We start from the raw sequence: 13,596 nt of genomic DNA, 5'->3' as shown, positions 1-13,596 counted from the left end.
GCAGCGCTATCAGCTCGTCAGGAGAACACCAGTCCGGACTCTTCTCGACCCACGAGGTGAGTCACACAGGAGCACCGGAGCGGAATTCGGCAGCCGTAGCCCAGGTGGTGCCGCGTGGTTTTGTGACATAGAACCACTGCTTCTGCCACTCCTTTACCGTATCCACAAAGGTGCCTTTGGGCCAAGAGACGTTGGACCATTTAGTCACCATTGGCCCTCTGCACTCCGCGTGCTGGCCATCTACCACCTTCGGCTTCACGTTGAAGACTTTGAGCCACAGTCCGAAGTGGGGGTGGATGCAAAGGAAGGCCTCGCATACGACGATAAACGCCGAAATGTTGAGGAAGGAATTCGGGGACAGATCATGGAAATCTACCCCGTCATAATACATTAGCCCGCGGACGAAGGGGTGAAGTGGAAACCCTAGCCCGCGGAAGAAATGGGGGATGAATACCACCCTCTCTGTGGGCTCCGGCGTAGGGACGATCTGTCCCTCGGCCGGCAGACGGTGGGCGATCTCCTTCGCCAAATATCCGGCCGCCCGGAGCTCATCCATTTGCCCTGACCACCGGATCCAGACATGGTTGCTGGGGTGGAAAGGAGATTGGAACTTGGGCGCTGGAGCTCGAGATCGGGAAGGCGGAGACGGAGAGAAAGCGTGAGAAGAGGAAGAGGGGATCCTTATCCTCTTATAAAGGCAGCAAACATTAAATGCCTCCTCGCTCACCTTAAGATTCGCCTATTCCCAATGGCTGTGCAAGTGGCGCGGTTGGGTTACCCATGCCCGCGTTGATGAGAATCCCGCAATAAGGGGACACGATCCCTGCTTCGACAAGACGTGCCGATAGCAACCGCGTCTCACAACGTGGGGTGGCAGATGAAAAACGGTTCAAGATTATAACCGAACAGGCGTAGCGTCATAAAAACTGTCAGCAGATTAGACTCGTGCAAATATTATATTCTCTCTGCGGTTGTGTGTGGAGTGCGTTGCAGGTTCGGATACAATCATCGCATCCGAAGACTATCTTGGAGTTCGGAAAAAGGGGAACCCGACTTGCAATGCCGAAGACAATCTGCGCGCCGAACTCCTCGTCACTGAAGCCAGGTTCAGGGGCTACTGAGGGAGTCCTGGACTAAGGGGTCCTCGGGCGTCCGGCCTGTTATCCATGGGCCGGACTGATGGGCTGTGAAGACACGAAGACCGAAGACTATACCCGTGTCCGGATTAGACTCTCCTTGGCGTGGAAGGCAAGCTTGGCGACCAATTGTGAAGATTCCCTCTTATGTAACCGACTCCATGTAACCCTAGATCTCTCCGGTGTCTATATAAACCGGAGAGCATAGTCCGGATAGGACAGATTCATTACCATATACTCATGGGCTGGACCTCTAGGGTTTAGCCATTGCGATCTCGTGGTAGATCAACTCTTGTAACAACCATATTCATCAAGATCAATCAAGCAGGAAGTAGGGTATTACCTCCATAGAGAGGGCCCAAACCTGGGTAAGCATCGTGTCCCCCGTCTCCTGTTACCATCGATCCTAGACGCACAGTTTGGGACCCCCTACCCGAGATCCGCCGGTTTTGACACCGACAGGGGGAAAGCTAGATCTACCCGCAACACACGAAATCTGCGAATCAAATCCAACAAAACTTCATCACACCAACAAATCACAAAATAAAATTTTGGGGCTATTTTTTGTGGGGCAATTTTCGAATTAGGAACAAAATCAACAAAACTAGGCTAGAAAACAAAGAGAGGGGGCTCCGAAATCGTGATCAACGTGGCTCATGATACCAAGATGATGTAGGGTGGAACCCTATATGGCCGATCTTTCACGAAAGGAGCGTATTCCAACTAAGAACACGAAGAACACACAGGGAAACACAAGGGAAAACACAAGAGGAACTCTCAAACCAACAAGATATAGTCACACATATGCTAGATTGTCAGAACACGAGAGGAGATACAAGATTCACGATCAACAAAGGACGATACAATGGTAACCGGTTCTTCTCCTAGAGGAGGTCTTTATGGGGCCACCCAAGAGGGGGTCTTGAATCCAAGGTGATCTTCTCCGTAGAGGGGCTGCTGTCTCTCTCGTGGAGTAGATCCGTATGGATGAGCAAAGCTCTATCTCAAATATGAGCTAAACCAATGCTGACCCTAGAAAGAGGGAGGAGGAGGAGGAGTATATATAGTCTAGGGGGCGAAGGGGTACATGGGCCTCGGCCCTTTACTGTGCGCAGACAGAAGGGGCCGGATGTCTGGGCCTCGGGCCGGATGTCCGGGGCTTCAGGAGGAGCCGGATGTCTGCGCTGAGGGGGCCGGATGTCCGGGCTAGTGTGGTCGGCCTCGAAGCTCTCTGGATAGACGGGGCCGGATGTCTGGGCGGTGGGTCGGATGTCCGGGGGCTCGAGACGAGCCGGATGTCCGGGCCTCTCCCCGGATGTCCGGGCTGACGAGGTTCAGCTTCTGGACGATTCTGTGATGGATGCCGGATTTCCGGGCGGGGGCCGGATGTCCGGGCTAAGGCCGAATGTCCGGGGCCTGTAGGCTTGGCAGCTGGCTCCTTGACGCTGGTGACGCTTCCAGGGGCCGGATGTCCGGGGTCCTGGCCAGATGTCTGGGTCCTGGGAGTTGCACTTGACTCTTTCCGTTGGTTCTCCTCGTCCATGAACTTGGCGGCTTGTCCGTCTTCATGAGCATCTCCGGGAGGGTCCTCTTGACACCTAATCATGCATAGCATATCGGACTTAGGTAGTAGCCATGTCTCAAGTGGATCATATGTGATACCACTAAGGAAGGAAGTCACCTCGTTCTCGAGAGCTCTAGCTCGTGCTCGTGTCATAGGTCCTCTTGGCTCTTGATGAGACGATGGTAGGTCCATGGGGATGACGGTAGGATGCTCCGCATCATCATCTTCCGTGACATTGGCTCGTATCATGGTTTTGACGATGTCGATGCTCTTGAGAGTCGGTGTCGTGTAGAGGATTGCGGTTTGCTTGACGATCTTGACGCGCGGCACGACGAAGAGTGTTCGATGTCGGGGTACTTGAGCCGGAGATAGTGTCATCGGAGTGTCGGCTCGAGTGGCTCCGTCTTGAGTAGGACAAAGTGGTAGAAGAGCGATTGACCAACAAGGCACGAATATCATCCATTCTTGCGTCATTCTCGTGTTTATGTTTGTCGAGCTTGTTGTCGAAGTAGTCTCTTGTACTTTGTTCGGAGAGTCGCAAGTCGGTGATGAGGTTGTCGATGCGGTCGCTCATTGCTAGTTGCTCTTCACGCAAAGCTCGTTGTGTACCAAATAGGTGTAGCTTGGTGACGTAGTTGTTCGGGTCGTCGTCTTGTTCAAGGAAGAGTGGGTTGGTAGAAGTACTTGGCCTATCCATCATTCCAAACAAAAATATGTGAGTTGGAGAAAGAGAAGAACCTATACCAAATGTACCTTGACCGATGTTGAAGATGGATCAATGATCACCCTCCAATGTGTAACAAGGAAATAGCACAATTGATACCAATTCTTGTCGGTTTCTCACACCTACTCAGGTAAAATCTTATGGTGGAGCTTGGTTAGGATGGTGGCACAAAATTTGATGCAATTGTAAGTGAGACTCAATAATGTTCGAAAAGATTCGCAAATTTGCAAATGCAACAAGTAGACCAATAGCAAGATAGGGTACATAGAAACACACACGCAAATAGATAAGTGGGGTCATGCAACCAAGGAATGAGCCAAAATGTGGAATCCACGAAAATGCTCTTGTTGCACAACACTAGAGAGACGCTAGCACGATTGCACAATAGGCGGATACGAACTTGTGCACAACCTACTAAGCAAAAATGCAACGACTTCTATTCCAAGTATGCTATATGTATGGTATTCCGATGGTATGATCCAAAATGAGCGAGTATGACAATCTTAATGTTGTATGATGCTATGGTTCTTGCTTATAAGCTCTTTGCTTATCTCTTCCTTTTGCTTAAAAGCTTGTTTGGCTCTTTGTGTTTGAGCTCTTTTCTCTTGCAATGCTTCACGAACCAAGATAACAATTGTGTATGCGATGACAACTTTGTGACACAATAGATGATACCAAGATATGCAACACGATGATATGGTATGTATGCTATGGGAAGTATGATCACTAATGTGCACAAGTCATGTTGCCGGCAATACTCAAAGGCTAGTCTCGATGGGTAAGTGACGCAAAAGTAAGGCTATGGGGTTGTCAATGCAATTGCAAGAATGTACAATGATGGGATATCACGATACCAAGATGAGGTTGATACCAAAATGATGTAGCCGTTCGTAGTAGTCTGTGGCGAAGATGAGCGGTGGTGATGTTGATGTCGAACCGTCCCTAAGTAGCCGAAACACATTAGGAAACGGAAGCCACAACTCAAATTCTCAAAGTAAAACGGGTCAAAATTGTCGGAGTTGGTAGCGGGAAAACTATGGTGGTGCTATGCGGAAGTGGTGGTGGTATGCGGAAGTGTATGTGGGCACCGGGACAAAATTGGGCGAAAGTTAGGCGGGAAACGGAGCGGTGGATGGAAGTGCTGCTGTCAGGGGGGCGGATGTCCGGGCTGAGGGCCGGATGTTCGGGGCGGCCGGATGTCTGGGCTGTCGGGCCGGATGTCCAGGCTCTGGATCCGTGGACGAACTCGATGAACTTTGCGGGGAGAGGTCAAATCCGGGGCAAAATTTGGAAGATTTTGTGGATGGAAATTGGGGAAAAGATGGGGTAAAGCTAGATCTACCTGCAACACACGAAATCTGCGGATCAAATCCAACAAAACTTCATCACACCAACAAATCACAAAAAAAATTGGGGCTATTTTTTGTGGGCAATTTTCGAATTAGGAACAAAATCAACAAAACTAGGCTAGAAAACAAAGAGAGGGGGCTCCGAAATCGTGATCAACGTGGCTCATGATACCTAGATGATGTAGGGTGGAACCCTATACGGCCGATCTTTCATGAAAGGAGCGGATCCCAACTAAGAACACGAACAACACACGGGGAAACACAAGGGAAAACACAAGAGCAACTCTCAAACCAACAAGATATAGTCACACATATGCTAGATCCTCGGAACACGAGAGGAAATACAAGATTCACGATCAACAAAGGACGATACAAAGGTAACCGGTTCTTCTCCTAGAGGAGGTCTTGATGGGGCCACCCAAGAGGGGGTCTTGAATCCAAGGTGATCTTCTCCGTAGAGGGGCCGCGGTCTCTCTCATGGAATAGATCCGTATGGATGAGCAAAGCTCTATCTCACATATGAGCTAAACCAATGCCGACCCTAGAAAGAGGGAGGAGGAGGAGTATATATATTCTAGGGGGGCGAAGGGGTACATGGGCCTCGGCCCTTTACTGTGCCCACACAGACGGAGCCGGATGTCCGGGCCTGGAGCCGGATGTCCGGGCCTCGGGCCGGATGTCCGGGCCTTCAGGAGGAGCCGAATGTCCGGGCTGGGGGGCCCCGGATGTCCGGGCTAGTGTGGTCGGCCTCGAAGCTCTCTGGATAGACGGGGCCGGATGTCCGGGCGGTGGGTCGGATGTCCGGGCGCTCGGGACGAGCCGGATGTCCGGGCCTCTGGCCGGATGTCCGGGTTGACGAGGTTCAGCTTCTGGACGATTCTGTGATGGACGCCGGATTTCCGGGCGGGGGCCGGATGTCCGGGCTGTCGGGCCGATTGTCCGGGCTGAGGCCGGATGTCCGGGGCCTGTAGGCTTGGCAGCTGGCTCCTTGACGCTGGTGACGCTTCCATGGCCGGATGTCCGGGGTCCTGGCCGGATGTCCGGGTCCTGGGAGTTGCACTTGACTCTTTTCGTTGGTTCTCCTCGTCCATGAACTTGGCGGTTTGTCCGTCTTCATGAGCATCTCCGGGAGGGTCCTCTTGACACCTAATCATGCATAGCATATCGGACTTAGGTAGTAGCCATGTCTCGAGTGGATCATATGTGATATCACTAAGGAAGGAAGTCACCTCGTTCCCGAGAGCTCTAGCTCGTGCTCGTGTCATAGGTCCTCTTGGCTCTTGATTACACGATGGTAGGTCCATGGGGATGACCGTAGGATGCTCCGCATCACTTTGTTGTTGTTGTTGTTGTTGTTGTTGTTGTATGGAGTAAATTCATATTCTTGCTCATCTAGCTTCAACACTTGGAGTATTCTTGCTCATCTAGCTTCAACACTTGGAATAATTAAGATTTTGTGTTCCAGATTGTTTTAGGGTCTGGACAAGTCGAGTAATTGGGAACTGTAGCATTGGAGAACTTGAAGTAATGCATCTTCTAAATAATCGATATTATTTTGCAAAAACTGTTTTTTTTCTAACTTTGTAAATTATGCATTCACTTTTCTTTCTAATTTTTATAAATGATCATAATCAGTCATGCTCGTTGTCTCCTCACCTTTGACACTGCAAGTAATTCAGCTTTCTATTCCAATTTACAAGTTGGAGTTCAGCATGGCAAGCAAAAGAACAACTTAATGTACCATGGTAGTTCATCACGGCAAGCAAAATAAGACCTCCAAGTAATGGGTCACTACACAGTAACAAGTAACAGGAAACACTGTCTTACAAATGTAGAATTGCTTTGAGAATTTAGCAAACATTAAATTACTGGATTACTGAATGCTTACTATCCAGAAATAGTCATTTTGAAGTGGCTACTTTGAAACCATCCAGGAGTTGATTACATTTTCTGTTGAGTGAATGTTACTGTCAAGTTTAAATAGTTAGTATCTAGTTTTATTTCCTACCTTTTTCATTTAAGATTTTAGTACAGTTTTTTGTTGAGAACATCTTTTCTTTAGCGACTATGCACATCTACATTGAGGAAATAACAAGAAAAGAAAGAAAATGTACTAAAAATAAGAATAAGTGGTGAAGGAGGAGAAGAAGAAAAACAGGAGGACAAGCAAAAGTAACAAGTAGCAAATAAAGAACAAAGAAGAAACCAGAAGCAAAGGAAAGAAGAAACGAACGAAAGAAGAAACACACACGTGAAAGTTTCAAACAGAACAACGGCGCGGGCGCCAACTAGACCGCCCTGTTGCGCGGCATCTTCAGCGAGAGGAAAGCCTCCACCCACGTAAAAGCATCTCTAGCGTGCCCCTTATATCCCACCGAACTGTAATAACCGCTAGTTTTCAGTTTTGAAAAAAGAAAAACGAACACACCTTATACACCTTCGACCTTTTAATTTGTAAGGGGTGCGGTAAAAAGCTCCTCACGATCTGCAAAAACAGAGTTTCCGCGTCCACTTCTACGACGCCATGTATCGGGAGAAAGCAGTTGGCGGGAGCCCAATTACCACGAAAACATCTCCATGACCCGTCAGCGTCCCGTCCAAGCCGCCCCGCCCGTCCCTGAACACCGGCCGGCCGCCCCAGTCGCCGCCTGCCGCGTCTCTCCGGCCCCATCCGCCGCCCGCCCGCGTCTCTCTCGCTGCAGTTTAGGTCGTCATCCGCTCCCCGGCCACCGCATGCCCGCCCGCGTCTGTCCCACTGCAGTTTAGGTCGTCGCCTGCCCCGGCCCGTCTCGGCTGCCGCATCTCAGGGGTTCAGAGCGCGTGGCCCGCCCGCTTCTCCTCAGCCGAAGGTGGCAGCGTCCCCATGCTTGCTGCTCGCCGCACCAGCCTTGAGGAAGGTTCCTGAGTCACCGTTGCTTGGGGCCGTGCCGGCATCGAGGTGGAGATGGGAAGGGCGTGAGGAAGAATACGACCAAGAAAAAAATAAGCCAGTTGTGGCCTTGCTTGATAAAGTTGGTATATTTAGAGAATTTTTTTACAGGTTGATTATACGGACCTGTTGGGCCGTAGCTAAAATCGACCTTAAAACACGTTTTTCTCGGTCCGGACTGCACCATGTAACGGTCAAAACAATGGCAAACCCTATTTAGCGTTGCAGGCGCCCGTTATAGGGCATTTTGCAACCCTCTGTCGCTATTTTGGGCTGGCCCAGTTCCTCCCTTCCCTTCTGTTTTTCTGTAAAAACTGGAAAAAAAAAGAGCTCCGTCTGTGTAAAAACTGAAAAAAGAGCTGCCGTAGCAAGGTTTCGAACCTACAACCTGAACGAGGTAGTAGCAACACAGCAACCACTTGGGACAACCAACCTCATGCGATTGGTTCCTCATTTTTACATTCCTATTCGTTCTACAAACGCGACCGGTTTTCTGTTTCTTTCTTTTCTTTTTTTCTATTTCTTTTTTGTTTTGCAAATGCGTAAATTTTTCTCAATTTGTGCAAAAAAAATCAATGAACTCTTTTTTTAGATTTGTGAACTTCTTTTCGAAATCGATGAACTTTTTCAAATTTGATGAACTTTTTTTAAATCCGGTGAACTTTTTTTCAAATTTGATGAACTTTTTTAAATTCAATGAACTTTTTTTCAAATTTTTCAAATTCGATGAACGTTTTTCAAAATTACTGAACATTTTTCAAAACTGATGAACCTTTCTCAAATTCGATGAAAGTTTTTCGAATTTGATTTTTTAAAATCTATGAACATTTTTTGCAAAATCTATGAACTTTTGTTTTGAAAATCAATGAACTTTTATTTTGAAAATTAATGATTTTTTTTAAATCAATGAACTTTTTTCAGGTTTGTGAACTTTTTCTTCCAAATGAAGAACCTTTTTCTAAACCATGATCTTTTTTCCAAATAAAAAAGATTAAGAGGTACAATAGATGGATGGTTCTGTGCAATAAAGTAGCACCGCCACCCTGTTAGTATGCTCTTGCCTTTGTTAAGAGCATTTCTAATGGATGGTGTAAATTTGGACGTGTATATCTCCATATATACGTCCATATACATCTTGCTAAATTATACGCCTCCTAGTTTTTCAGTGGAACGTGTAAATTAGGATGTGTATATTAGAAACGCGACGGTGACCTGGGGGCGAGCTCCTCCGATCCTTCCTTCTGGCGGGCGCGGGACGAAGCAGCGGTCTCTTTTTCGCGAGGTCACGAGCGTGGCTTGCTCGTGTATATTTCCACGCCTCGTACCGTCGTGGCCTGGGCGTAGATGTTTACACACCCTTTTACACGAGTCGCTGGGAGCAGTTTTTCAGCTTGCATCATATATATTTGCTATACACGTCCATATAGATGATCCACTAGAGATGCTCAATATCAGCAAGCAGCGCCGTACAGGAGCTCCCCGAAACACTGTTGTTCAGTTCCGCCAGGGAGAGGAGAGTTGGCGGGAACGGATTGGCTTCGGCCAGATGCTTGTAATTTGGAATAGCAGCAAACCCTAGTTCGTAAGAGGAGATCGAAAGAGTGGCTCTCACACACAGCGTCTCGTCTTATCCTCCTCCTCCTCCTCGTCTTCGGCGAGCTCAGGCCTTCCCCACCGAGTTCGCCGCATCCGCTTCAATGTCGAGCCGGCCCGCCGGCCGCCGCTCGTCGGCGTCGGCCACGGCGGAGACCGCCGGCGCTAAGGCTGCCAAGGCAGCGTCGCTGGAAAACAGGCGGGCCGCCCTGGGAAATCTCACCAACGTTGCCGGCGGGAGGACCGGCGCGGCCGATGTGGTATGGCTCGTTGCGAGATCAGGGTTGTTCCTTTCGCGGCGGCAATTGCTTTTGCTTGGATTCTCGTTGGTTACAAGGGGACGGCATGTAGAGACGTATCCTAGATGTGATACATACCGCACTTGTTGAGCAGATTTATTGGATAATAATCTGCTATGGCATTTCGCGGGTTGCCCTCTTCTTGATCAATTTGATGCATAATTTATAAGATTTCCCGGTATTTATTACTGGCCCCTGTACAATTCCTCCCCTGTCTCCGTCAATTCCACGACAGGCACCCGATTATTTTATGTTTTTAACGAAATTTTCTGTGCCGTATAGTGTAATGTCTTTTGCTTGTTCCACCGGCCCCGATTGAACATTTCCTTGCACATATTTGGTTCATCTGCTTTTCTAATCTTGTAAGTTAGGGTTTTCAAATGTTTCGGTGTGCCAAATGTTCCGAAATGTAGTAGATCGCACTGGCTATCAGCCTATGTTTTCGTTATTATCTTCTGATCGCTTCTGAATCTTCCATTGATGATTCGTTATGTATTACCTGTCTCGTGATTGTTCTCTTCGGTTGTGCTGTTTCACTGAGTCTGTTCTTATTGCAGAAATCCAGTTCATCCAACTCAGTAGCCTATGTGAAGAAGGGGAATTCTGCTAGCCTTCCCAACGTGAACAGGAAAGTGGCTTCTGCCACAAAACCAACTTTCGACCGGTTTGAGCGAGCAATATCGCACCATGGCAATGCCCTTCAGAAGGAGAATGTTTGTCGCCTATCTGTGCCAACGTTGGCGCCCCATGGCAGTTGGCCCGGCCTGTCTCATGATTCTGTTTCTATGGAGGACGATATGCTAACATGCAATTCAGTGGAAAGCCCTGGTCCTCCATTCCTTGACAATGCAGCTTCTTCAGTGGCAACTTCCTTGCGCCGTTGTGCGAATGATAAACTTCCTGTATCTGGCAATAGGGACACCACAGGTTTGTTTGCCTGTCACAGTAATCCTGGTTAGGTTTCTAACCTGTTGTGTTGTATAATTATTTATTTTTGTTCTTTCTTTACTGTTACAGTATCTAGATGGAGAAAACATTGTCCTACCCCAATCGAAAACGACAATATCTTTGAGATTGAAACGCACTGCAAGGATCCAGAATTGTGTTCAACTATTGCTTGTGACATTTACAAGCACTTGCGTGAAGCTGAGGTGATTGATTCTTGTTCATATGGAACTTCTAATGTTTGCATACTTTGTGCAACAAGTAATTTCTGCAGTGTGCACACACCTGCAAAGTAAATGCATATTGTTATCTACACAAGATGTCACTTCGTTGTGCGTAGAAGGGATGCATCAATTGGGAGCTTGGAATAGAAGAATTTTTCTTCTAATTCACAAATCCAATAGCACACATAGCTTTTCAATATTGTCGTCTTCGAACAAGAAATACAGTATGTTGATAGATGTCTCGTTTCTCATTCACTCACATCTCTATGGAACAATGCATTGCTCCATCATCCTTGTTGTCCATGTCTTTGCTTTCTTCCTAAAGCAGTTGCAGACCGCCTGTCTATATCTATCTCTACTATAATGTTATATTTGTCTTTTAGCAGACCAAGAAAAGGCCTTCACCAGATTTTCTGGAAACCACACAGAAGGATATTGACGCAAGCATGAGGGCAGTACTTATAGACTGGCTTGTGGAAGTGAGCATTTCTAGAAAAAAGGTTTCAGAAGCTAAACACACAAACATATTTCTTCTAATCGGTTACCTGCCCTAATCAATTCAGGTCACAGAAGAATATCGTCTTGTTCCTGAAACCTTATACCTCACAGTCAGTTATATTGATCGGTATCTTTCTAGCAAAGAGATCAATCGAGATAAGCTGCAGTTACTTGGTGTCGCCTGCTTGCTTATAGCTGCGTAAGATCCATCAAGTTAAATTTGTCTCTTCTGTTGTATTAAGTTCTTTTTTTCTTGTTTCTGTTCTGATATGCTTTATATTCAAATTTCAGTAAGTATGAAGAGATATGTCCACCCCAAGTAGAAGAGCTCTGCTATATTACCGACAATACATACATAAAGGATGAGGTCTATAGCCCTGCCGATTGACTTTCCTTTACATATTGTTTTAGATCTTGTTTTGTTTCGTAACACACAGATAACACAGGTTCTGCGAATGGAAGCTTCTATCCTGGGTTGCTTGAAGTTTGAGATGACTGCACCTACAGGAAAATGTTTTTTGAGGTAGCATTCTCTGTTATTGTGATATTTATACACATAAGCATAATTACTGACACTAAATATATTATTATTTCCGACAATAGGAGATTTCTGCATGCTGCTCAAGTATGTCATGAGGTAATTGCTTCTCTTCAATTATTTACAGTTACAGTCAGTCCTGTGTGCAATGTGGTCTTCCAGCTTACTCAACCTATTCTTCTGCAGGGCCCAGCTTTGCATCTTGAGTTCCTAGCTAGCTACATTACTGAGTTGTCACTTCTGGAGTACAGCTTACTTTGCCATGTACCTTCACTGATAGCTGCCTCTTCAATTTTCTTGGCGAATTTTATCCTTAAGCCAACAAAGAATCCTTGGGTATATATGCTTTCAACCTTCTAGGTTCTTGTGGATCTTATTTGTTAAGCCTTTTTTCCCTCAAGGGCTGCAGATGTAACATTCATATCTCTTTGAAACTGAAGCAGAATACCACTCTTTCCTATCACACACAATACAAACCATCCACATTACGCGATTGTGTAAAGGTACTACACCGGCTTTTCCGTGTTGGCCTTGGAAGCAACCTCCCTGCAATTAGAGAAAAGTACAGCCAACACAAGGTGAGGGAGCCGTCAACAGCAATTTGGAAGCATTTAATTCCCTTTCTACTTTGATGCTAACTGCTATTGGCCTTCTCCATATGTTCCCCCAGTACAAATTTGTAGCGAAAAAGTACTGCCCGCCATCGATTCCAGCCAACTTCTTCCAAGATGCTAGCAGTTAGAACTTGGAACATCAGATCAGGTTCGGTTACTCATTCAGGTCTTCCGGTGGCTGGTGGCCCGAAGTTGCTAGGCTGATTTGTACAGATTGCTGTGCATGCAGGACATACAGACACCATTGTTGTTGATTGGTGGTATACATTGTTGGCAAAACCTGTGCAGCTATGTTTATTTGATTGGAAGGAGGCAATGTTCGTGATGCTGTCCGTAGTTTCTCCCCCACATTTAAATGCTTAGCTGCTGCAGTCTGTTTCTTTTTTTTTTTTTGAAGGAGCTGCAGTCTGTTTCTTGGGTATGTAGTGTACGTTATAGTCCAGTCATATCTCGTAACACCTAGCTTGTTCGATATGTTTCTTGGAGTGTGACGTCAAAACAAAGATGAATGTGTTGACTATAGGCAGTTGCCTAAGAACCGCATTCTAGCGGTGGTTATTCTGAACAACTTATTTTCATTCCGGTTGACACAACAGTCTGAATGCAAAACAAGAAAAGTCTGAATCATCTTTTTTGTAAGACAGCAACTTGTAAATCATCTATCAATTCTATTGTTTTATTTTTATTTTTATTATGTTGTTCGGCATGACCCCTTTTCAAACATGCCAAAATGTACATATTTCTCCCTTGATGAAAGGGCAGCGCTCCTGACGGTTGCTCAATTTGTTTTTACTATTGTTTATAAATCTTGTCGTAATTTCTCTTGTAATTATTGTGTTCCTATAACTGGTCTCACTTACAAAAATAGTATGGGAGTCTTCTTAGGGGGAACTTCCCGAATGACCTTACCGAGGATTTCTTTTCCCAAACGATAACACCCACACGTATGGCATATTTGCACATCACCCACGCGCCTTGATCTACCTTGATTATGTTTTGCATGAATTCTTAAGGAATTTGAGTGCCACGTAGGCATAGCGTGTTGTGTGGGCGTTAAAGCGCTCGCCCACACGACCCGCAACGCGCGGTTGCCAGCTGCGCCGCGTGGGCGAACCAGTTCCCGCCCACACAGTCACCAACCAGTCTACGCGTGTGTGGCCGAGCATCTCTTCACCCACACGAC

General features: G+C 46.8%; 1 protein-coding gene across 4 annotated transcripts; it reads left to right on the top strand.

Moving 5' to 3' along the window:
• The first annotated feature begins 9,119 nt into the window (after window positions 1–9,119).
• On the top strand, window positions 9,120–13,104 carry LOC109744834 (cyclin-A1-4). 4 transcript variants are annotated; one of them, XM_020303975.4, is made up of 12 exons: window positions 9,120–9,555; window positions 10,152–10,521; window positions 10,612–10,745; window positions 11,150–11,242; window positions 11,327–11,460; window positions 11,553–11,628; window positions 11,708–11,784; window positions 11,865–11,898; window positions 11,986–12,135; window positions 12,243–12,377; window positions 12,470–12,561; window positions 12,643–13,104. In XM_020303975.4, exons 1-11 carry the CDS (start codon window positions 9,400–9,402, stop codon window positions 12,539–12,541), a joined length of 1,431 nt encoding a protein of 476 aa, XP_020159564.1. In that variant the 5' UTR covers window positions 9,120–9,399; the 3' UTR covers window positions 12,542–12,561; window positions 12,643–13,104. The 4 variants fall into 4 exon arrangements, with proteins under 4 accessions (XP_020159564.1, XP_020159561.1, XP_020159563.1 ...); XM_020303972.4 differs by having other exon boundaries at window positions 12,240–12,377; XM_020303974.4 differs by having other exon boundaries at window positions 12,470–13,104.
• The last annotated feature ends 492 nt before the right edge of the window (window positions 13,105–13,596 follow it).

The sequence above is a fragment of the Aegilops tauschii genome, chromosome 1 (assembly GCF_002575655.3).
Source record: "Aegilops tauschii subsp. strangulata cultivar AL8/78 chromosome 1, Aet v6.0, whole genome shotgun sequence".
NCBI classification, from domain to species: Eukaryota; Viridiplantae; Streptophyta; class Magnoliopsida; order Poales; family Poaceae; genus Aegilops; species Aegilops tauschii.
This window is presented reverse-complemented; position numbering and strand designations above follow the sequence as displayed.

What these genes read in the sequence shown, in the direction of transcription:
- LOC109744834 (XM_020303972.4), top strand. Translation starts at nt 9,400, where the DNA reads ATGTCGAGCCGGCCCGCCGGCCGCCGCTCGTCGGCGTCGGCCACGGCG. An exon ending in AGCACTTGCGTGAAGCTGAG is followed by an intron (nt 10,746 to 11,149) that starts GTGATTGATTCT and finishes GTCTTTTAGCAG; the next exon opens with ACCAAGAAAAGGCCTTCACC. An exon ending in ACAGGAAAATGTTTTTTGAG is followed by an intron (nt 11,785 to 11,864) that starts GTAGCATTCTCT and finishes TTCCGACAATAG; the next exon opens with GAGATTTCTGCATGCTGCTC.